Genomic DNA, 25,999 nt, shown 5'->3' with positions numbered 1-25,999 from the left:
AGACGACGAAGGGGGAAGTGAAAACGGTTACGGTTTTATGCGCACGCGTTGCATAATCGGCTGCTCGGTGTACATTGACATCGGCATGATGAGCCCTTCGTGTGGGGCGGCGGCGTTGGGGGCGGTGGCGATGCCTGGAGCAGTCGTCGTACATCGACCCGCCGGCTCGTTCTCGATTGCTCTGGCATTTTCTGGCCAGCATGGAATGCTTTAGAAATTGGCATCCGTGGTATGGCGTGTGCCGTCGATGCGAGCGACGGAAGCGATGCGATCTCGAGCGTCATTTAGCTTTTGTGTTTTATGACTCTTTCTCTGCACCGGCACTGGAGAGGCAATGTTTGCGCTAAACGGCGTGTGCTAACGCTGGGATTGAAAATGGAGAAAATGGTCTCAACAGTGAGGATGCTTTCAACGCTGGGCCAGCTTGCTTGGAGCAAATGTTTACAGCTGGAAATTCCAGCGCCGTGTTTCTTTTGATGTACAAAAAAAAACAAGCAAACTCTAGCAGATCACCATAACTGCTCTGGACCACCATTGCGTTGAGCAGAATATAGCAGGAAATTCGCAAAAAAGACCAACACAATAATTACTATAATGAGTATTTTTGGAGACATTTTATGTATCTCTTGCTCCCATGCATTATGAATCAAAACACACTACTTGAGCGGGTTTTTGTTTTTCGCCCTTTCTCTTGTTGCACACACGATCAATCGCTCCTAATTACGATCGATTATTTTGCTCTGCTTCGTACCACTGCACTTTCAAGATAATGCAAGGGGATGGGGGGAGGTTGCATTATGCCTGCTATCATTCCATCAACGCAACGATGTCTGCGCCCTTCGAAAAAGCGGGCCAGACGCATCAACAACACTTCGCCGACAGGGGTGTCGGTAACTTTCGCTTTCCATTAGGAAAGCGAGCGACACACAGTGCCGTGGGAACACAGGTCAGACAACAAGACGAAATAAAAAAACAACAACAACAACACAACAACTACCACACGAGGTGGAGGAGGACGGACCAAACAAGTACGGACCGTGCGGTACGTATGCAAACTCGCCGCTGACCTAATTTTACCGGCCCGACCGGCCGGCGTTTATGCCCGTTGCACATTTGGTTCTTTTTTTTGGGAAGTTAGGGGGGGGGGAGTGATACCGCCGAGTACTGGCGGGAGCAGGGTGTCTGTTATCAGAAGTGTTGCTTCTTCGCAGCAACCAATTTCGGCGTCGTTCGTACACCAATGTTCGAACCTACCCCAACGCGAAACCTCTAGCCACCCTGCCGGTGTCTGGAAGATAGGAAATTCAATCCCCCAATGTGTGTGTGTGGAGGAATTGGGCCTGAATTTAGGTCAAAATGGTGCACCATGATAGCAGGGGCAGAGAGTTGGAGGGAGACAGACAAAAAAAATGGATCGCAAAATAAACAATATTCTTCTGGCAATTCTCCGTGTGCAATTACGCACGCAAAACACCGACACCGGCCGTCTCGAATCGCACCGAATTGATAGTCTAGCGGTGTTTGTTTAGGTGATAAATTTTGCTTCTCTCTCTCTGTTCCTACCCCAACGTCAATTGCCAAACCTGCCGTGCCGGCCCCAGGGCTGTTGTTGCTTGGGACGGTATCAGACGATAACGATTGCAATGACGTGGTGCTTGAATTGCCGTTGAATTTTTAAGACAGTTTTTTTGTAAGGTTAATGGTGGAATAGAAGTGAACAAAATAATGTATTGTATTAATATATTGTACAACAAAATTTTAACACTTTTTTAATGAAACTCGTTAAACTAATACTCTGTAAGAGTATCATTATTGAACGATACAAAAAAAGTTTTTTTCGTAAAAAGGTTATTCCCATAATATTAATTCAAATTTAAATTAATTATTTGACTTCAAAACCTTCTTATGAAATGTAATAACATAGCTCCATTTAGACGAAATATCTTAATAGAAGAGTTGCAGTAGAACGCCATGAAACGCTCAGTAAAACACAAACGCACAAACAAATAGCAGACAGCAAGATAATGTGGCCATTGCTTGTTTGCTTGCTGCTGCTGCCGCCATTGCTACTGGCTGCGACTGATGCGCACTTCAATAAACGTTGGCTTAGGTCAGGAATGGCGACCGATTCGCCCGCACTTCGTACGGCGATTGCGAAATTCGTACGTCGACTTGCAAATAGACGCCATGCGGGCGGCCAGCACACGTCGCTGTGTTAATGCGCGCTAGCGTTGGTGCTGGTGCTGCATCAGTTTATCAGCTTTGGCATCGTGGCAAAGGGTGGTTTAGTGATGACATAAATATGTAACAAAAAGAAAAGAATTTGGATTTAGCATTATACAAGAATAAAAGAAATCAAATTAGTTATAAAAAAACAGCTGCCACTGACAGTCTTGTGCGAAGTTGAATGATGTTGTTGTAATAAGCTATTAGTTATACACTCCAACGACATGGAAGACACTCCTCCACGCGTCTAAATGACTCCAACTAGTTCGTGTTAGTAATTCCATCACGAAATAAATCACCCAGAGGGAGTGTGTGTTTAGTGAGCTTGTTTGGGGATTCTTTTTTTCTCTTCTCTCGCTTCCGTCTACTCCCGCGGAACATCAATCATATCGCATTGCGTCGGGAGCGTACCGTTACGGCAGCCAGGGTGGTCGTCCAGCCCAAACATACGACCGTCGTTCGGTATTCTAAAAATACTGCACCCCTTTTTTCCAAACCCCAGCCTTTGGAATGTCCAATCGGAGCGCAACAACTCGTCGGAAGTGCGTATGATGCCATTTCTGTGATGGCCATTCTCTCGTGCCCGGCCCTCTGAGGGCCATGACGTCATGGCAGGTGAACAATGGGTGTACCGGAGGAGTGAACGTGTCAAACGAGATGAAGCTGTAGCAGCAATGGATGGTCACAGGTGAGCTGGGAGGCTGACTATAAAGGCTTATTTGTATTCGATTCGGGGTGTGTTTGTTGTTGGCGATACGATCGTGGCGCGCAGTTGATCGCGGTGTACTTAATCATGGAGTATTGCATGTAAATTTTGCTCCAAACATCTCGTTGTCTAGGTGTTTTTATAATTAAATTGATTATGTTGCTGTAACATACCAATATATATGAAAAAATCAGCTATGAAGACCTCATAAAGCTTTTCTTCAATTTCCAACCTACGATCCAATTCTTTCACGCAACTCACGGCCCAACCCAGCTCGCGCCACAGCACACCTGCGATTACAGCTGACGCGTATGCGTATGGTATACGTGGCACGATTTGTCACACGGCATTTGCAATGCAAAGTGCGAAAGTGTGACATTTCCGAAACCCCACAACTCCCCCCTCCCCCCTTGTATTGTCAACCGTCGACCCACGGACGGGCTGTGGTAAATCTCATTGCCGCCATTGCACCACAACCACACACTTCATTACGGTGTGTGCGAGAGAGAGTGTGTTGTATCCTCCCACGCTCCACGGTCCATGCACGGTGGGTTGTGCACAGGTTGCCCGCCAGAGAAGGGACAGACGTTTGCCTTTTGCAGTTGCACACATACACTTGATACCCTGCTGGCAGCAGCCGCAAGGAGCAGCAGCGGCAGCAACAACAGTAAGGGCATCAGTTAACATTCACAAGCATTACGCCATCGTTTAGAGACGACGAATGACGATACCGCACCATCGCCCCCCTTTCCCAATGCCAGAGGTCACTCACCTTCGGCACCTTGAGGGACGGGCGGGGTCTGTTATTGAAAGGAAGCCCCCGGGGGGGGCGGGGGGGTGGTAGGAGAAATGATTTGCAAATTAAAAGCGCAAATGCAACCAGTCGAGGGGTGTGCGCGTGGGGGTGAAGCAGGCACTAACACATCCCATTTACATCCTCGAAAAAAGGGGGTGATAAAGGGAGGGGCGGCGGGATGGGTTGTAAAACTTTACAGAATCCCCAGACGAACGTCGCCTGGTTGCAGACGTGCGAAGTGAACAAGAGCCAGCCCGGGAACATCCTGATGAACTAATGGACTGCCGGCACTGCCGGCCACCCACCGCGTGCCGGCAAAAGCGGGACCAGGAGGCTGGCGAATTAATTTATTGCTCTGTTATGCAAATAAATGCAATTTTCATAGTTTTAATTATAAAGATTCATCAAACGGAACGATGTTTACCGATTGTTTGGGGCGCGGTGCGCTGTGTGGCATCACTTGTGTCGCTTTCCATTGGCACGTCTGTGCTCGCCAGCCGGCTTACTAAAACGAACCCCGTGACCAGTTGGGAAACCGCAGGGAATGGAGTGCGGAATTTGTAGCGCAATAAATCTAAGCGAAGTGTGTTTGCCATCCCGGGAGGCGATATAAACGCTGATTAACACTTTGGCTTTGAGGGTTTTCATTTTTATGTTTAATATTTTTCATGTTTTTTAAAATAAATTTCTTTGTAGGTTCATTAAATGTACAAATTTGTATAAAACTACCCCAATCTACCCTGTCCTTCGTTTTGCGCTGCAAATCAATTAGCACACTGAAGCACGCAGCAACCAAAACACCTTTCCTCCTACCCACCATGCACAGTAGCAGTCAGTGCATCCTTTGATCTGAGTGACATCACTACTGCACTACGGTCGCATGGCGGTGGTTGTAATTAAGTGCGTCTTCATTACGGCATCCCTGTGCCACTTGAGAATGGACAGAGCGACAACCTACCAAGACCCTAGGAACGTTCTACCGAAGCACCGGCCGAGCTGGGCACGTTGGTAAATTGCGTTCACTTTTGCACGATACGATAGCGCTGTTGCATCTTCCTCCACTGGTAGCTCTTCCGGACAGCAAGCCAACAAGCACTTTCGCATTCGTTAACGTGGCACGCTTTACAAAGTAGCCACTTGCCTTGCACTTGCGCGAGAGGGTTTTGTGTGGAGCGTAAAACAGGAAGCTATTAAAGGAATGCAGAGGGCAGGGCTGCTGGCTTGGTGGCTTGGGAGCAAACACGGGATGTTAAGATGCAACGCTTCGCATCGCTTCCGGATGAACTGACCGTAAATCATTCGGCAAATCGTTCCCGCTTGTCCGGGAGGGTAATTTGTTTGGTAAATTGGCTCCACGCTTCGATAACTCGGGCATGAACTTTCATGCTGTAATGTTGCACAATTTTTTGGAATTTGTTGAAATGGGGAGAACATCATTGCTGGAGAAGGAAGTTTTAGATATTACGCATGGTTTGGTAGTAAATATGAGAATGTATGTGAAGTTATACAATTGTTTGTTAAATAACACAAACACACTATGGTTTACTGGGAAAAAAGGATAATAATTCAATAGTTGAAACGGTGCAATTCCCCTGAACTGATTCGTGCAATATCCGGCTGTTAGTGAAGTCGTTACATCTAGCACTAGACCAGCCGGCCACTTTCAAGATATCAAGGATTGAAAGTATTTTATAAATAACTAGCATATCAGTATGTTGTAACTTTTTGATATTATTCAATAATCCAGCTCATGTCTGAAGTATACACATAAATCTGATTTAATTGCTCAGAGCTACTCAGGAAGTTAATAAAACAGTGTTACAGTCTGCTCCCGAGATACGCTGGTAATGGATGTGCTATGAAGACATCAGCGTGGATCAAATATCCCTTTTTGGTAGAATTTCGTCCAATTTTTACTCAAAATGAAATTGAATTGATTGTTTTACATTAAGTTCTTAACAGATCAAAATAACAAATTCGTAAGTTAGATCGATACAATTTGATCGAAAATATCTCAAATTTACAACAATGCATAAGTCTAAATCCACGGAAGTCAAGAACCAAGCTGTCTACAATATCAATGATAATTCAAGAATTCTGTCATTGGTTTTCTGGACTACAGTTGATACGCATTAGTTTCTCAAGATTGAGTAATTTCCAATTCCAAGAAAATTCTTGATTTGTTTTTCAAGTTTTCTGACCGTTTTATGAGTTGAACATTACATTACTGTGACATTTTCAAATGGTAAAGGCACTGTTTTAGACCAAAATGTTCGTTTTAGTTTAGATGTCATTGGTTGTAATAAATAAATTACCATTTATTTCCATCATACCCTAACTAGAAAATGTTTTTCCAACAGCACGTATGCGTAACGCATTGTAAACCAGTTTGGTTAGCTTCCTGTTTCCAGCACGGCAAACCATTTCCACTCATCCGATGAAGTAATGGTAGAATGAAACAATGACACAATCACGAATAGTTAATCTATGCCAATGCTAAATACCCCATTCCCCGAAGCGCTTTATGCAAATTTTCCCTCATACACACCACACACCTCATAAAGAAACGCTCCGTGACCATGGCGCAATCTAATATTTTGTCAGCACCCGACGCACCCGCTCGCGACCGCAACCCGCTCGCGACCATCACAAACCGTACCGACCACCCTCTCGAATTACGCGGGAATACGTTCCGGTGCGTAGCGATCGTTCGCTCCGCACGCAAATCGTTCGGTGTGACGTGCGCATTCGCTTTTCACGTTCACGCTTGTGTCGCGGCTATCCCCCAAAAATAAAACTAGCCCTTCTCGCCGAGCCCCTTAGGGCTTTGTGGTCCACCCGCATGCGGGGCTGGAAAGCATAAATGGTTTGGACGCCCTCCCGCGAAGCACTATCGCTATGCGCTGGCCCGTTGCTGTGTGTATGTTTGTGCTCCTCAGTCACCAAGAACTACATGCCTTGCCGCCTAGAACCGTGCGCGAACCCCGCTTGAAGGGCCTCCATTGCGCTTACCGCTCCACCGACCCGACCCGTACCACGTGTGCACAAACTATTCTAAGTGGCAATGTGCGTGTGCGCGCTGTGTGTACGTGTACGGGTAAGGTGAATAAACTCTGGCCGCGCCACTGTGCGCTCTCTATGCTGGCGACACGTGCGAGCGTGCGTGCTGCTGCTGCTACCCCTCGTTATGCTGCTTCTAGTCACTCACGCTGTGCACTGCGAGTGAGCGCCTAGCATCGGAAAACTATCACCCAAAACTATCGCTCAGTGAGTGACGAACGGTTTTGGTGTGCTAAGAGCCGGACGATGAGCTAACGAGGAGTTGAACGATTGGCTCCAAGAAAAACTGCTCACTGCTTGCACAGCAAAACTTCTTACAGCGTCTTTGAAGCAAATAGTAGACCTTCCAGCAAAATGGAACCATTAACCATTGGGCATTAATTTGGGGCGAAACTGTCAGCAGCAGCATAATGCTAATGCTGCCGGAAAATGAGAACTAATGATAAACCGTGGGCCTTTTAAAACGTATTGCAACCATCTGCCACGTGGGCCCTCAAGAAGTGTTAACGAACCCAAGTCGTCGGCAGCTCTTACAGGTTAGCGCGTTAGGGACAAAAGTGTCCCTTTTGCGCCCTGCACAAAAGGCGGCACACAAAAGCCACCCCCCACCCGGCCAAAAACGGCATTGTGGAGCGTTGCTGGAGCTGGATTGTTAAATATTTACACTCGCTTACTTCAAACCCTGACAAACATAATGGTTGTTTGTTCTATCAGGCCAAGTCCAAGTTTCGGGGCCCAATGCCGGAACCGGACACACGCGTTCTTCTTTTTTTGTTCGTTCCACTTGCTCTGGTGTATCTTCAGCTTTGGTGTGTTTCGGGGTGATGGTGGAGCAGGGGGGGGGGGTTTAGCTTTTGACGGGAAGCAAATATTTGATAAGCCACAAATGCACTTGCGTAGCAGATATGTTTCCATATTAATTGTACCACGCGAACAAAGAAGTGCGTCGAAGCGCGTTTAGAACGAAAACAACAACAAAAAAGCACAATACAAACAAAACAACATTGTTGTGGTGCGCCGTATGGGATATGCAACGGCACACATGGTAACACATTTGCATTAGAATGTTTTATCCTCTTACACATGCACTAATCCTCCTTTGTCTTCGTACTCTATTGTCCCCCTTAGAAAAAAAGGGGAGAAACAAAATAGCTTCAAGCCAACAAAATAGTTTGTTTGATAGTGAACGTTTACGGCTCGATCTAGCCGCGTAAGTTTACAGCTTGGCTGTGACTATCACCGAAACAGCTTGAGCTACTCTCACGTTATCGATTATTTGCCGTTCTTTTACACGCTAGAAACGATAGCTTCCGTCTTCTTGACGACCGCACTACGGACGGCCAGGCCGGTCACGGGGTGCCATTACCCTTATTATGTTTTTCCTCTTCCGGCACGGAACACGGACCCTTTTATTCGGTCGGCGGAAGTCAACCGACTTCCTTTCGCAGCAGCGGCAGCAAAAATTCTTAATGTCCTTTTGTGTGAGCCGCCGCGAGTGCGCTGAGTCACGCTGTGGTAGGGTTTTCGAAGAATGGTGGAAGTGATTTAGAAGAATATTACGCGGACAGAACAGACAGAACCAGTCGGTATGCTAAAGCTGGGTTCAAATCCATAAAGGACTAACTATTCTCCTACACTTTTTTTCTAAATATTTTTGATAAGTTATTAAATGACGCACATTCAATTTCCAACCAATTCCAATTCCAATTTCCAAAAGAATTAATTTTAACAGCTGTCAAACGCGTCCCATCATTTTGACCGACACTTACCGTCACGACTCATTCCCAGCTTTAGGCACTTTTGCAGTCGACAGTACTGGCATCGATTTCGGTTGACCCGATCCACCACGCACTGCTTGTTACGCGGGCACTGATAGTTGACGACGGAGCTCTGCGACCTTCGGAAGAAGCCCTTGCAGCCCTCGCAGGTGATCACACCGTAATGCACCCCGGACGACTTGTCGCCGCACACCTTGCACGGTATGATCTCGATTTGAGCTGTGGAGGAGATTGGAAGGAATGGGAAAGGTATTAGTAAGCTAATATACAACAAAACTAGAAAAAATATAATTTAAAATGATGGTTCAAACTCTATTTTTCACTTCATCATTTTTTTATATTTATCTTAAAATAGTCTGAATAAACATATAAAAGTAAGGATGAAAGAAAGCATAATTAGAGCACTTTGTACCGTTTAACTTCAATATTTGTGGACCTCTTAACTGCTTCGTTATGCTCCCCAGTAAGCCAGTAATCCCAATTTATTCCGCAGACTTACAACAACCTCGACAGCAACGTAAAGAAGTCCCCGCCTCATGTGACATTCTCCATCAGCTACATCAATACAAGATGGGCACCCCGAAAAGGGAGAATTGACCGCTGTGAGTGATGAAAAATAAATCACACCCCAAGCAATACACTCCCACAAACCCGGCCTCCCACAGTACGTGATGTGTGTCCATCGTTTTCGGACAGCATTTGCTTTTAAGGCGTGCGAACCCCCCCTGGCCACTCCGTCAACAGCGTACACCTCTCCCTTGCGTTCGGGTTCACATTCGCGTTCTGACGCGTGCCCACCGAACATCGGCCAGGGGGGGGAGGCCGTTCATCTTCCATGCATAAGAGAATCAAAATAAATATTTGCCAAACTGCCAAAGTCAATAACCTCGGCCACACATCAGCTGTAGCTGTGTGCGTGTGTATGTGTGCCTGTGTAGTTTGGGGTATATTGCCGGGGCATTGCTAATCAGCCCCCAAGCCGTCAGATGCTGTTCTGGGTGTGTGTGTGTGTACACGTTTGAAATAACAAAACTGAGGAAGAAAAAAAAAACGTGAAGAAATATGACTTTCGCAGAATGTACTGCAAGGGAAGAAAGTTAATCGCGCTCGTGGAACGTACCAGATGAGGTTTGATTTATTTGTGAATTTCTTCGTTAAGAAAGTAATGGTTCACATGGTTTCAGTTTTGCTGATTTTTTTAGGAAACGAACCTTTGCTGATTGGTTTTTTTAATGTTTTAAAAATAGTAAATTTATTAAAATATGTTGAATTTTGAAGAATTATCATTAACCAGATTATAGTAGAATTAGTTTAACCAGTTTCATAATTGTGTGTAACATCTAATGCTTCTAATTTCACTTATGAATGTATCCAGCATGAAAACAAAATGAAAATTTCCTTTAAATTTGTAAATTATTTCCCTTAATTTCAAACACTTATTACTCTAACTCCATAAAACATCCTTTATTTTGGAGACAAACTTCAAACACAAGCTTGCTTATTGTAATGTAATGTTACATGACACTTCCCGGTTGATTGGCCGGTGACGGTGGCGTGCACGGACCGGTGGCACATTACCATTTCCATCAGGGCTGCCCTTTCCTGGTACGTCCTGGCAGCAGCGGGTGGCTTGCAGATGTACGACTAATGCACGCCCTGTCACATACACCAACACGCCAGCACGCGTGCCGTGTTGGCCTCCAACACCGATTGAAAATTGATTTATAATTCATAAAAAGTTTAAAATAAATATTTCTACCTATTTTCTAAGCCACACCAAACGCTCGTTAAAGCGTTGAGAAAGTATATAATTCAAAAATAAGCCTTCATAAAAGGCTCTACCGTACGCTCGGTTTACTCTCGCAACCGCTCCAGCCCCACCGCGTACGTTAGAGGAGTTTTGCGATGCAAATGCATGCTGATGGGACGTGTCGCTGCAAGCGAAATGCATTCATCCCGCTCTCGCACTCCAGTTGCACCCCTTTTGATGCTGCTGTGTTGTTTTTAAATTTACAAATTCACTTCGCCTCGCTTTGTCAACCCCCTTTGGTGGGTTTTGTTTTTCGTTCGCTTTCGTCCGGACCCGAACGGCTCACAATCACCCATCAATTCACCTTGCAAACACGCGTCATCGTTGCAAGCATGATGTGACCACTTATGGTAATGGTGATCCGCCATCACAGCCTAAACGGTAGCTCAATTAGGATCGAGTGTCTGGTTTGCCAGCTCAAACAATGAGACAGCACTGTCTTCGGGGCTTTTCAAACGTACCTTTCAAATGCTCGCTGGCTGAGAGGAGTGAAGCTTTGTCAGAGTTAAATATGCTGAAAGAACACTGTACATATTTGCAGGTATAAAGCTACCTTTTAGCTAATTTTTGTCACCTCCAATTGGAAGCTTACTCATGCAATTGTCTTATCATTGTTGTTTACTTTAAATTTTAATCACCTACAAAAAAAAACCAACAAAAAGTCTGCCCTGTCCCATAGTCTGCCACACCTTACAAACATTGCAAATGCGTTTGATTAAAGCTTGCACGTACGCGGTTGAATAAGTAAAAAGAAAAGCAAAGAAACGAAAACAAAAAACACGGAAGAGAAATCACCCAAGCCAAAGAGTCGACGAACTCGAGTGCATTTATGACACACTTTGATGCGAAATATGCAAAATTGCAGTGCGTCATAGGTGTCGGTTTGGTATTCGGTTGTGTGGTAAAAACGGGCGAATGGCAGCAAACCGGGGACGCAGGAAGAAAATATGAAAATCGATACTTTATGGGGCGTTCGATTCGAATTGTGTGACTGTAATGGTTATCGATATTTGCTGGCGTTTGTGCAATGTTTTAGTATTGTTTGGCAACAGTTTTGATGCGCCTTTAAAATAGCATTTGCAATAATTTGGAGTTTTAATATTCATTACCAATCAATACGATATCGATTGCTAATAGATAAAAAGGCTGAGTCTCATGTAACTCGTTCTTGGAAGTGTTGGTAAGCCGATAGCTGGTTCGTAATATCATATTTTTAACCGTTTGCCGTTTCCCGGTACCATTCACCTACCCTTGCGTCATATTGCTGCCATCCAAACAGCGTCGTTGGCAGTGTATTTGTGCTGAATCAGCAGCAGACGGCTAAAACTCAGAATTGCAAACACCTTGCACGCTGTTTGTAAGGTTTTATTTTCAGTTTATATTTTAATGCTTTATCAATCATAAAAATAGGTACTAAAAAAAACATAAATACCGGCAAATCCCTTTGCCCAATGTGCAAGAAAAGAATACGAAACAGCGCCAACGCTCTTTCGCACACACTCACACCCAAACCAACCGCACACGAAATGCCATTGACCCCGATTTGTTGGTCGTTTTGTTGTTGTCGTTTGTTGGTTGTTGCTGCTGCTGTTCCGTCCGAACTACGCAGCAAATGCAATTCTTACCCCGTTTGCTCTTGCTGCTGCTTTGTCATTGCTGTTCTTTTGCGCTCTCCGCCTCCCCCCCCCCCGTCTCTTCCATGCGCGCGAAAAGCGAGCGAAACGATATCAACGGAAAACAACGTTGCATAGGTCATGTACCGGAATCATGGCAGCAGCGGGGAGAAATCATGGCAATGACGCCAGCCAGAAAGGCACTTATGTAGTGTGCAATCTTTCCCGGGCCGGGTGGGCGGGATGATTGCGTGTGTGTGTGTGTGTGTGGGTAGTAAAAGGGGAGGAGAGTGCAATTTGCAAATTGTGTTCGATCGATAGAAGGAAGCTGATGCTAGCGGGTGGGAAGGGGTTAGATGAATTAGTTGGCGAGATATTTGGTGTAATTTGATTGCCTTTGATGGGAATAAATAACGTTTTGAAAGGATTGCAAAATAGATGTTCTATTACGCACGGAAAGAGGCTGAGCCGTTGGAGACTGTTTGTGTAATTATGTACGTTTGTGATTCTTGAGTGCTTCTGAAATAGACTATTTGACTCGAAAGTTAGTATTTTAATTGAAAAAAATATGTCTTAGTTTAAGCCAGAAAATGCCAATAACGAGGTCCTTTCCGTTTTAAGTTCATAGGCTGAAATTTCAGCCTGTCAGCTGTTTGCATTGTATAGTAGTTTTCGAGCAGCTATCTAAGTGGGTATAATATACAGGTGGGCTTATCCCAAGGTGTATTAACTTAGAAGGCTAATTTTTATCGCTTCTGCTTCTGAATGAAGATTTTAAGAGTGTTTTGAGTGTTCGTCAAGCCTCCCGAAAGCTCGTTGGAGCAAAAGTTTTCATTCGTTCTGTCAAAAAGTGATATTCAAATTTGGTTATAAAAACATGCTATGATACCACCTGGACTACATACACTTTGATTCTGGATTTCATCACCAAATCTCTTTAATGCACCTTGGGATAAATGTAAACACCACCTTGTTTTGCCAGTTTTCGAGTAGGTACTCGAATCTAATTCTAACTTTGAGGCTAGAATAATCTAGACTGAAAATTGCAGGCCAGTTGTGTGTGTGGTTTTGTATGGAGTGTTGACATGATTTCAGCCTCCAACTGTCAAACTCCATACAAAAAAATGACTAGAATCGTGAAGGGCCCCAATTTTGGTTTGTTGTACTAAGACATAAACAAAAAACATTGAAAAGGTTTGAAGATCTTTGAGAGATTCTAAGATATTTTCTTACAGTACATAAACTGATTATAAAAATCTTCATGGAACGATTCTTTTTTCTGTGGTCACATGATGCTATGTTTCAACATTTGGTATAGTTTGTTTCCTTATCAAGATGAATGTCTCTCTATGTTTTAAATTCCTCTAAGGTTCCCAAAGAGAGTTACCTGAATTCCGCAGAAAAAATCAAATAAGAGTTAAAGGATCTTTTGAAGATCTATCTATTGGAATTCAACAACAAATCTCTGTAATGAGCATAAACGATGGAATAAACAAAGAAATATTTTCTGTGAGTTTTTGCTATTCTCCAGTGCACTAGAACTGAAACACCGCTTGAAGCTTGTCAATCGATGTTATGTGACATAATGAATGTTTCCTACTTCTCCCATACATTATTCAAAGTCACGTCTGGTACCCATCGCACGAGCCAGCTTGTTAGGCGACCGACTCTGTACCGCTGTGTTGTACTAATACTCCCAACAATAGGCATTTCCTCCGACAGCATCGCCACAAACTTACCTCTAATTGAATTGGGAGTCTTTTTCTCATGCTGATGACCGTTCAAACCCAACAGTTCCCCGTTCGGGCCGAGATCACCTTCCACACTGCCACCGTTCGCGTCACCGGCGCTGCCACCACCACCGCCGGTACCGTTGCCTGCCAGCCCGGCCGCTAGCAAACCCCCCGAGGTGAACGGTTGCGGCGGTGGCGTCGTACTGTCCGCCAGGTCCTCATCCTCCATCGCCAGCGAGGCGGCCGCCATCGACGCGACCGCCGACAGCGTTGAGCAGAATGCGTTGTAGTCCTGTTCCTCCTGGCGTACCATCGCCGCGTGGCCGGAACCACCGGACCCGCCCTGGGCCGGGCCCTGGTCGAGCGTGTGGTTTAGCGGCTGCAGCAACCGATGGCTCAGCTTGGGAAATTCGCGCGTCTCACGCGCAAAGCTACTGCCGCCGCCCAACAGATGCTGCGCACCGTTGGCGTGACTGTTGCTGGTATTGCTACTGCTGCCACCGCTGCTGCTGTTGTTTGCCGCACTGGTGCTGGTGTTGGTTGTGTTGCTGCTGGTACTACTGCTAGTGGTATTTCTTAAAGGCCCTAGGTTTGTATCACGTAAATCAGTCGTTTGGGCACCGGCCGGGGGTACACTGAAGGGTGACGGTGCCGCGTGACGGCTAGCACTGGCCGTCGATGCCGCCGCGCTCGTGGCGCTCGCAGCGCTCGGCTGCTGCTTGTGGTTCGGGGGCAGGTGCGCAAGGAAGTGTTTGGTGCTCGCGTACAGCCCCTGCGATCCGCCCGCCGTCGAGCCGGGCTGGGGCTGCATAAGCCGCGTGGTGAGCTTGGGCGCGACGGCCATGGCGGCGGCTGTAGCGGCAGCGGTGGCGGCCGCTGCCACCGCCGCCGAGTTGGTGTAGCCGGCGGCGGCACCTGTCCCGCCACCCGCCGCCGCTCCGATGCCGGCCGGTTCGTCGCCTGCACGGTTGGCCGCCGCGTGGTATTTGCCATTCCAGGATTGACTGAACAGGTCCAAAAATTCTCCGTCATCCATTTGCCAGCAAATAGCGTTTGTTCGGGAGTGGGCGGGAGGTTGATGATGTGTGCAACACTGGTGAGGTAGGTTAGGTTTTCTGTTGGCGTTGCTTTACGCACTACAATTTCGGAGCGGTACAACCGCACGTGCCACAAACCGAACGGTTCGGTCAAGGGTTGTAGGCCCTTTTTTGCCCACAGCTAATCGTTTCGCACTAATTTGGTTTTATTTTATTTTTCTCTTCACTTTGTAATCGTATTCGTCTTCACACGGTCACAGTCGCTCCACACTTTGCGCACAGTTAGTGGGTTTACCCTGTGCTGGTAGTACGCACCAGCTGGACAGGGGGTGGGCTTAGGTGGGATACAAATCCTCAATACATTCGACAGTCATCCTTGCAGCGGGTTTGTTACTTCCCGGTCGACGAATTCTGAATGGAAGAAGGAGCTGCGACGCACGAAACTGTTGACTGCTGCGAGCAACTCTTGGTATTGGTGCTCTTATGATGCACAGGGTCTTATGAATCACTTTTTATAATTATATACATCCACCGGACACTGACACGATGTTCTTTTCTACTGTTTTATTTTGTTGATTTATAATTGATTTATAATATTTATTCACATCACACACTCACTGAGAAGGGTTGTACGTTTTCTTCAAGATAAAAACAAAACAAAACAAAACGAAACAAATTTACTTTCGAGCACCCTTTTCCATTGTGGAACTTTCACCTTCATTCTTCGCCGTTTGCAAATTCACGCATCGAATCGAATCACATTACCACCAACCGAACGCAAGCCTCGCGCGCAGTCTACCCAATCGACGCCGAAAACCGAACGATAAGAACGTGTATTTTCCCGCTGGAATGGAAAAACGCACCCACCAGAAGGATGAAAAAAAAACAAACCCCGACGCTTCTACCGGAACCGTCGACCTTAATCAGCACAGACGGACTGACCTAAAAATGAGCATCCCATCCACAGGTATACCCGATATCGTGCGCCGTGTGTGTTTGCCGTTACCATTTGCGGATATTGGGGTGTAAGCGTATGTGTGTGTGTGTGTTTGGGGGATGTTTTTTTTCCTACTTGTTTCATTTCTTTGTTATTAATACACCGGTTACACGCTGCAATCTAAAGTATAAAGGTATATAGCTAGACCGCTCACACACCACCACCACAAGGGCGAGCAGCAGCAGTGTGCGAATGTGGTGTGGGAACAAAAATTCGTCATCCCGCCCCAAAACGGGTTGGAAATGGGGTTTTTTTGTTGCTGTTTTCGATGCAGTTGCAATGGCAAGATAAGAGGAAATATGACATTTATTGATATGGGCGTGCGTGAACCGAATAAATCAATAAAGTGCACATGCATCAGATAAAGGCCAACTGGCCAGGCTGCTAGCATTTAATTTAATAGATTTTCTAGAGTAAAACATTTTGGAACATATCCTGACATCTTTCTGTCCTCCTTTTGAAAAAAATCCTATTGTTTTTGAAGTAGTGTATTTATGAAAAAAATGAAAAAAAAAATTAATTCTAACAGGAATTCGTAACTTTTTAATTTTGAATAGTTTGGTGTATTTGGAACAATTCGCTTCTGACGCCCACAGTGACCAAAACATCGTAAAACAACATAAAAAAGAAAGCTCTATTAAGCAGCTTCAGCTATTTGCTAAAAAAAAATAAAAAAATAAAAAGATACAAGTGCTGGCACAGCACATCATCAAAGCAAAACGGTACCATTTAGCAAAGACAAGCAACGAGACGACCGTTTAGAAGTGTAACACAACGTAAAGTGCTGAAAAACGAAGAAGCAGCAACTTCTGCGCTAAACCACACCGGTCACGATTTGTGCAGATGCAAGTAAGTGTACCGTTTGATGCAGTTAAGATGCAGAAGACAAGATACAACTTAAAAACAAACACACACACACACACACACGCCGTGATATTGCGTTCTATCCCCACGCTGCGAATCATCCATCGCTGCACCTTCCCCAGTATGTGTGTGTGTGTGTGCGCCTTCTGCCATTGCTCTGCGTGCGTGAAAATGGCAGAGGCAATGGCCGCGTCGCACGCTGTGCAAAAATGCATCGAGCACAGTGGCAGAGCAGACCACAGCACAACAAAACAAAAACACAGAACAAAAACACAACGACAACAGCAAAAGCAAAAAAACAAACAAATGGCAACGCAACGCCATTACCGCACGCACACCACAGCGAACCGCAGTGGGATAGGTCAAGAAACGGAAATCTATTTAAAATGAGATTACGGCAGCAGAATCGGCACACATGGGCGAAGCGAAGTGAGAGAGCGAGAGAAAGAGAGGGCAATAGAATGAGTGAGCGAGAGAGAGAGAGAGACAGAGCGCATCGGTTGCGTTTGCAGAAGACAAAAAAAAACCGCGAAACGTGCCCAGTTGTATATGTGTGTCTGTTTGTGTGAATGTGGGGATGGCGACCCGAGTGTGCGCCGTCGTCGTGCTGATCTACCCTTTTGACCCTACCTGCGCGCCACCTTTTCCACCTACTCAGCCCTTTCCCTCCCTGCTTCGCTGTAGCTCGCAGTTGGATAAAGTTTCGATCAAACGAAGGTTTTGTGTGACCACGGTTTTTGTGATATACAATACAATGTCCCACCCCCCTTCCGTCCCGTGCCGTCTTCTATTGCTTTCCGGCTGCACTCTGGGCTTGGAGGGGATGAGCAGGGCACTCGCACCGTTAATATTGTAGTATAAGGTTGCACAGCGAGCTTGAAACTCTTTGCTCAAAGACACGTCTTTTGGTTTCAGCATTTTAATCACTTTGCTATCGGTTTCAATCGATTCTAATAGCATCGTTACTGTTAATGGTCTCATTAAATACCTTGACAACAAGCACATAGTAAGATATCAAATTGAATCATAATAGCTGAGCCATTGTTTTGGAGTTATCTTCAAAAACAGCCTGCAATTTAATAGTAAATATAAAATGTTCCCCCCTTAAAGTCCATTTTTAGTATCGTACAAAAACAAATAAAATTACGAAACCATCGCCAGTCGGCTATAAATGCATTAGGGAGCGAAACACACACACTTGAATCTATCACTCACTTGCCCACGCCTTTGCGCTGTCCCGTGCCACCCGTACAAACATTACGCATTCCTTCCCCGTTATCTGTCTCGGAAAGCGAAAGTGCAATTACACGACATCGTGCATCCTGATGCACCCTCGCCCACACTCCCCCTCGTTCCTTTTGACCCCACACAGCTCCCTTCGACGCAGTATTGCATCTTGTTGCGTCCGCTGTGATGATGATGATGATGATTTGATTCTTAATGATGCACCGCGGTATGGGGGGGAAAGCGGGTTCGCGCAGTGCGGAGAGTGATAGTTGCAGTATAAATAGAATCGCCACATCGCATCGCATCGGCAAGTAAAAACGAAACTCCTACTCGAGCGAAGCTTGTGTTGCGTCTTCGCTAAATAGCAAATAGCGTAAATTGGCTGAGCTCATGATTCCCACCCAGACATGCACACACACACACATACGGAGGGCAAATGAACGTTATAATGATGGCGCTAATGTGCGATAAGAAAGGTGCATCGCACTGGGTGGTGGTTGTCGCTCCTGCAGGAGTCGCAGAAACAGGCGCGAGCTCCTCGTGATCATGGTACAAAGTTACTCCTTTTGTGCTCAACTATTCAAATTTTTCTCGTGCATGTACGAGCACAAAAAGCACACGAAAGGAGTGATGAATACGTGACAATTTTAAAATTGTGTTCTTTTGATGGGAAATCAAAGTTTTTTTTTGTGAAAAATGAATTTTGTACCTTATCCAACATAAATCATTAAAACAGGATTTTTAAGAACACAAAATCATTCAATTTTGTTCAAACGGTTGTTGAGAAATCAATCTCATAGATTTGAAGTAAGAAACGATTGAATCGTTCAATACAACATTCATCCTGCAAAGTTGTATCGAAATTACATTTTGCTCATTGCAGCTTCTTGAATCATTGCCACAACCCATGAACTCATCGTACGTGTGAGCCAACGTCTGTCTTTCGCTTGCCTGCGGGTACGTGACTTCAACCAACGCGGGGTTTAAAAACGCTCCCCGTCCAAACCATTTCTCCCCCGCCCCTCCTATTTACTGGCTCCCCATGGGGAGCATTTGCATTTAATCGTAAATCTTCGCTCATCGCACCCCAAAACCATGGCCGCGGGGTGAAAACGGTGTATGCATTCCCGGGCAAACGCAATATTTACTGGAACGGTAGCGAAATTTGGTCCACCTCCCCGCGTCCCGATACCGCCGACAGAGGGTTGCTTTTGCGGTGCAAAGTGCACCTGCTAAATTGAGACTCCCCTTTGGCTGACGTTTTCGGGAGAGAAGGACAGAAATAAACGCAATCCAACAATATTGCAGCAAAAAGAAAGAAAAAAAAACACACTCATGCTAAAACAAACAGACGGTAAAAAAAGTGTGGAAAAAAATGCACAAAAAGAAGAAGCAACGTATCGCCAGCAACTCTTTTAGAACCTTCCCGGCACACAATCAGCACGTACTGCTAACCGAGCGCGCTCAGCGAGCTTGGCCAAAAACATCGAAAAGTACAGACGCTGCAACTACTGTGTGCCTCGAAGCCCGTTGGTAATTGTTGTCTCCCGGGCTGTGTGTGTGTGTCTGTATGTGCTTTTTTTACCACCCAAAGACCATTAACCCCTCGCAAAAAGACGCGGCGGTGGTCGCTGTCGTCATCGGGCACCCGGGCCCGATCGTGTCGATGGTCACGCTTGAAGTTTGCTTCTTGTCGTCTTTTTTTCTTCCTTCTCTTCACCATCCATTTTTTCTTAGTTTCGCAACAGTGCTCACATCACGTACACGCCCGATCGTATCGTTCGATCGTACATATCGATCGACGAGGGGAAGAAGAAGTATGCCATCACATTTGCTTTCGATAATGAGTGGGTTTTTCTTTTCTACATACTGGATGTGTTTAATGTGAAGTAATATTGGCAACTGGCCGGTCTCGTAGTACAGTCGTCAACGCGTACGACTTAACAACATGCCCGTCATGGGTTCAATCCCCAAACAGACCGTGCCGCCATACGTAGGATTGACTATCCTGCTATGGGGGGGAATCAATTAGTCACTGAAAGCCAAGCCCACAAGTGGGTACAGGCAGGCCTTGACCGACATCGGTTGTTGAGCCAGAGAAGAAGAAGAAGAATATTGGCAACTAGAATGCCACTGTCACAATGCAGCACCGAAACCGAAGCGAGCGAAAGAAATGCGTCCGTGGCATGACCTTGGCCTTGGCCTCGGGCTGCTGCCGCAAAAGGTGGCTTGAATTTGTGTATCCCTTTTTCAAAGGACACAGTGCTGTATCGCTCTTTCTTTCTTCTCTCCCTCTCTCACTTGGTCTGTTGCTCACTTTCTTTTACACACTCTCTCACTCACTCTCTCCTTCAGTCTCACACACAGGAACATAAAGTGAGCAGTGTCATTGAACCGGCAAGAATTGCATCATGATGCACCCATATTTACATATGTTTGTCGCAGCTGCTCCAGTGCCACCCTTATCAGCGCACCGTCGCTGTGTCTGGGCCTGGGTGGATGCTGGATGACTGAGACGTGTGAATCAGCATAGTTCATTCACCTTTCCTGTGGTGGTTTTGTTTGCTGGCTCATAATGAAACAAAAAAAAGCAACAATAAAAAAAACCCCTGGTAGAAGAATTCGCTGTGCTGGAACTCATTTGGCGTGCTAAAGAACGTTCTACTGGAATTGGAAGCCCTTTGATGCCTGGGTTGAGAGGTGCGATGCGCATTGACAGTGTGAAATTATGCAAAGCAGCAGTTTTGTCTCGCAAAATGGTAATGTACCTTCGTCAGGACCGAGCAGCATCAGCAGCAGGTTGAGTTTCCCTTGCCCTTTAGCATCGATGTAAATTATCTATTATTACAACGATTGTTATGTACAGTGTAGTGTCGCTATGCTCTATTTGCTGGAAGGCAAACAACACACACACACATACACATACGCACATTTTTGCATCTGCTTGTGTGTGCAAAGTTTATTAACCTCATCAACCATATGGAACACCTTGGTGCGCTTTTCCATGCATCGTTCTTGTAAACAACGGGAGGTGAAAAAGTTGAAGTTTGTAATGTATATTTTTCAATTCCAACCATTCTCTCTTTCTGCAATCTGTTCAGTATGTGCTTTTTTTAAATGTGTGTGTGTGTTTAATCTTAGCTCAGCCAAGCCTTCCCAACCACCCGTTCCGAAGAGGTTCTAACTAGACCGATCGTAGCGAGGAAGTAGCAGCGGGTCGAAAGAATGCACCCCCGAAGCCGTACTACCATCGCTGAAGGACGTACAGGCCACACAGAGGGAAAAAAGAGAAGATGCAAACAAAAAAAAAACAACTATTCGTGCAGCGGGAAAAACCTGCAGCAACAACAAAAAAACAACAACCTCCAAATGCACGCACAGAGAAGAGACACCGAAAATTACGTCACATTGGTGGCGTCGCTAAAGCAAAGTACGTGGGAGAGGAGTGGAAATGAAGACGAAAGAGAGAGAGAGAGAGAGAGGAAGTGCACGGGCGCAACGTACCCAAGCAAAACGCCAAGCGCAAACTACGTCGTCGTCGGCCGGCCGGCTTCGAAAGAACGGGGCAAGAACTGGGGAACAATAAAAATAAAACCATCTGCGCGATTCCGACGACGACGACGACACCAGAAGGATCATTAACCTCAAGGTGCGCTGACTTGGTCGGTCTGTTTGTGTCGGGGCAGGGGTGGAAAAGGGTGGATTGGGTTCTAGCGAGGTGGTGCGTTTTAAAGGGAAGTGGCGGAAAGGGAGCCTCGAGTGACTGAGTGCTGAGTGCTTGCGTAGCGGTAAAATGCGGCTGCGAGTGCCGTACCGGTGGAGTTGAGTGGCTTGCACACACAGGTGCCGCTGGGGATGGGGAGTTGTGTCGGATCGAGAACCATCCATCGCGATCGACGCGTTTTAATCGATTTGTTAACCAAGTGTCACTTTTAACGCTCCAAAACCAAAAAATAAGTCACTCCACAAACATCATCTCCCCGCATTTCGAGCCTGCACAAACTAACACTTGTTCGCATAATGTAAAGACCATTCGGGAGAGGAATGCATCATCATCATCCCCTTACTTCACACGCATTGCGAACGGCAGCTCACAGCCGTCACTCACGGCGTGTGAACGAACCTCAACTAGCACTCACTCGGTGTGTGTGTTTTTCCCCACCCTGCTGGTGTTTTGGAGCTCGCACTCGTTGCACTCACTCTCGCTCTTGCTTTCGCTCCCACTCTTTCGCGCTGTCTCTCACTGCTCTCTTTCGCAAAAGGGTCAGTTCTACGAACGCTCAGCGCTCAGCGCGTCACAATCTTTAGGTTATTGAACTAAAGCAAAACATACTGCCCGCAACATACGCGGAGGCGCAGCGCCAGGGAGCGCAATGTCTCGCGCGCTCTTAGACAATCCCATCCCCTTTTCCCTCGCACCGGCCGCACTCTCTCTCTCCCGCGGGTGGTTCCTGCGCTCCCACAACCACCCCGAGCATTGGTGTGTGCGCGCGTTAAAAGAGCGCGGCAAAACTCACAACAAACAGCCGCAAGCCCCGGTACCGATGTGCGGGTTCGATGATTTCAAACCCACCGCCGCCGCAGACCACAGCGCGGTCCCTAGATGGAGAGCGTTTTTTTGGTTTTCGATGAGAAGACGCCGACGCCAGGTTTGGTTTTACTCGAGAAGCAAGCATTTTGGTGGTGTTTTGGAACGCTCTTTTTTATAATGGTTGGTTAAACTGCCAAAATTTTGCAACCGGCACAACTTTGTTAATAATTTTTGACATGGCCTGTCCCTTTTCATGCAAATATTCCCTGGCTGCTCGTCAAAACGCGTCGCTTTCCAGCAAGGCAGTGGGTAAGGTTTGAGATTTTTATAGCATTTTTGGTAATGTTTTTGTGCTTCATTTTTGAAACGCTCCAGACAGGGGCATAAAACCGAGCTTTGATGATCATATCCAGGGAATAATGTCACCGTGGTTCGTTGTCCTCCGGTGAAAAGGTAATAAACAATAATGCTACCTTGGACAGCATTGTTTAGTTATTACCAAATAGCAAGCAATATAAATTAGGAATGTTACGCAATATGTCATTCAAAATCTTATTGAAGAGGTTTGTCACACTAAGAAAATGTCAGTAACATTGAAAATTATGCTATCAAAAATTCCGAATGTTCAGAATCAGAATGTCTTATAGTTGATTTCAAGATCGTAACATTATTTGTACAACTTCTACTCACAAATGCTTATTTAAAAATCAATGGAAATATCTTTTTTTCATCAGTTGATTCTACTGTTTTGGTTGCAAGTTTAATTTCATTGAGTATTTAATCGGATATCATTTTTAGCTCAATCTCCTACTCACATGATACTCATCTCAACCCCAAGCAAAGCTTCATCGAAAAGCGATAGGAATGAAGCTGTCGAACCACTTCGCAGGGAATTAGCACCCGTAAATCGTGCGTATCAATTTGAACGTGTATAAAAATGCATCTCTCCACTCTCCGACACCCTCCCGCCAGTAGAGCCTATCGATTTGGATTGACAGGACTGTACAGCACTGGAGAGTATACCTGAGTACACGCACCTGCCACACAATTGACACCATCAGAATGGCAGAATTTATCGCTTTCGGTGTGAAGTGTGAAATAAATAAGTCCCCTTCAGGCACACACACACAGCGCTCCCTGCGTCAGGCACACGCGTGGTGTTAATATCGATTCACCATTAATTAAGTGCTGGCCGAACACTACCGGATTGTGGTACACACGGGTGCAGCCACCATTACCGGGCGGTTCAATGACCGCAAACCCGACACTCGCGTCTTATCAACGGTTTGTCTTCGTTCGCTGCCATCCCGCCCCATTCCGCTTCGAGTGTCTTTGGCGCTAACGCTTGGGTGAGGAGAAAAATGCGTGATAGTGCGCCCGGTGAACGGTGGCCACGGCAAAAGGGGTATAAAGGGCAGCAGCAGGAGTCTAGGAAGGCGCCAGCGTGATCGGCACGATCAGACGGGTCATTGGTTTCCCTCCTTTCGGCCCAGTGTGTGTGCGGGCAGCCAACGGGACGGGAAGCCTTCTTGAGAAAGTCCGCTCTCCAAGGCGTAGAACGGAAGAGACATAATCAACCATCGATTTGCACTATTGTCACGCTGGGGCGGTTTTGTGTCGCTTAGCTGGCTTGAAGAAGGATCGTACTGTATGCTGGGGGGGGGGGGGGAGGGTTGCGCGGTAGCAAGGTTGAAAGAAAGGCAAATTTATGTGCGAAACTAGAAGATGAATCCGCACAAGGATGCAACCATTAATCATCGTTAGGTGCGTGCGGCTTTTTGTCTCTTCTCTTCCCTCTTCCTTTCTCTCTCTCTTTCTCTCTCTGTCTTGTTTGGCTTTGCGTGACGCAAAGACGCAATCACCGAAAAAATTCGGATTCAAGAAAAAGGCGACGACTGATGGGCGACGCGGGACGATCATGCTGCCGATGCTGTGCTGGCGTGAACGATTGTATTGGGGAGTGTGCGAGAATGTTGAAAGTGGGGAAAAGGACCCCTCGGGAGGGGAGATAAGCAGAGCGAGCAGAGGGAAGAACATGCCAGTTTTTGCCCCGATCTGATGCTATTAAGACACAGAACTCGATGCTGGTTTTTTCTCTTCATGTCGGATTTTTTCATTAATTTTCTCATCTACCACCTCGGTCGGTCGACCGGTCGAAAAAGTAATGTGCTACGACATCCGTTTATTCCCCCCTTCACCCTCTCTCGGGCCGTGTGATGACCTATCCACTTCTCCCTCGGTCGCGGTCTGCTCCGCGATGTCAACGGCCTACGGGATGACACACCCGGCGTGAGATGGCGCAATTTGTCTCGGGAAAAGTTTTGTTCGCATATTTTCATATCTGTTTTTTTTCTTCTCACCATTCCCTCATTTCTCCTACATTGACTCTTATTTCCGTTTCAAGTGCGCCCTGGTGGTAGGTGTAAAAACATAAAAATTAAGAGTGAAATAAACCATCTGCATGTCTGGTTGTCGTGGCCCTGCCCGGTATGGAAAAACACACACACACATACACACAAGTTTATTTTAAGATTTATGTTATTCTTGAGCCGGTACATTGCGGGAGTGGTGCGGCAGTGGCCATTCGTAATTATGGTCCATTGACACGGGATTTTGGCGAAGAAAAGCCATGCCAACCCCCATTGTGTCGGGCGCCGGGGCCGGTAAAGATAATTGCAAATAATTTATGGACGACATTTTCGCATAGTGAGATAAAACAGGGACTAAAAAGCTCCAGTTTAAAGTAAAAGAAATCTTTAAATTTAACAAATTTACAGCAAAAGTTATTAAACAGTGCAATTCATAATGCGTAAAAAGGTCATCATGCACCTTTGCACTCGAAATGTAGAGCGGACGCCTGGTACTTTATGCATTTATGAATCACCATGCGCACGCTTATTGCGCCCCAGTGCACAATGAAGCATTTAAAAGCGGGTTTTTTTTAAATCTCAATTCTTTCCTCTCCAACGAACACACATTTCTCATCCTGATTTCAATTGCGTTCTGAAATAATGTAGCAGCGTATGAAAAATTCATCTATAATAATCGACACCTGCTCGATCGATATGGGATAATTTTTTTTTCCTCATTTTCTCACTGCCATTTGTGCAGTGGAAATCATATCTAGATGATTGCAAAAAAAAAAAAAACAATAACACATTTCACCGGAAGTAGTATGCGTTTGATGTGTGCAGTAGTGGTGGAGTAAAATTTAAAGCAAATAAAACAACCAACCCCGCATGCCTAATGAAGTACAAACAAACAGAGACCGGTAATTATGTTGGAACTTCCCTCACATTCAAGGCCGCAAATGGCACAGTAGAGGAATTAATTATGAATTTGTGCATTGGATTGTTCACGTGCTGCATTCAATGAGTGAATAATGCAACATTGCATACTTAACACAGCCACACAGCAAAATAACAACCCAAAAAACACACACACGATGGTGCGCAACACAAATCAAAAGTAAATAACCTTTAAACACCTTTTTTCCCCTCCCACAAATCACCCAACGGTCGGTTACGGTCGATTGAATAATTCGTCAACGATTAACGGTTGGCGCTGCGTGAACTTTGCCATTCTAGTGGTGGTGATGTTGGTGTTGGTAATTGGCTGTCG

General features: G+C 45.9%; 1 protein-coding gene across 18 annotated transcripts in view; it reads right to left on the bottom strand.

Annotated features, from left to right (window-relative positions):
* LOC120900080 (probable nuclear hormone receptor HR3) overlaps positions 1-25,999 on the bottom strand; it is a 114,102-nt gene that overhangs the window by 4,977 nt on the left and 83,126 nt on the right. For 12 of the 18 annotated variants that reach the window (XM_040306644.1, XM_040306645.1, XM_040306646.1 and 9 more), the window contains 2 exons: positions 13,729-15,397; positions 8,558-8,785 (listed from right to left, as the gene is read on the bottom strand). In XM_040306644.1, the coding sequence (XP_040162578.1) occupies positions 8,558-8,785; positions 13,729-14,758 (1,258 nt within the window). In that variant the 5' untranslated portion in view covers positions 14,759-15,397. The remainder of the gene's footprint in view (positions 1-8,557; positions 8,786-13,728; positions 15,398-25,999) is intronic. The other 6 variants (XM_040306659.1, XM_040306660.1, XM_040306655.1 and 3 more) reach the window with 1 other exon arrangement.

Source organism: Anopheles arabiensis, chromosome 3 (assembly GCF_016920715.1).
Source record: "Anopheles arabiensis isolate DONGOLA chromosome 3, AaraD3, whole genome shotgun sequence".
NCBI lineage: Eukaryota > Metazoa > Arthropoda > Insecta > Diptera > Culicidae > Anopheles > Anopheles arabiensis.
Note: the sequence above shows the minus strand (reverse complement) of the source record. Positions and strands in the feature narration are given on the sequence as shown.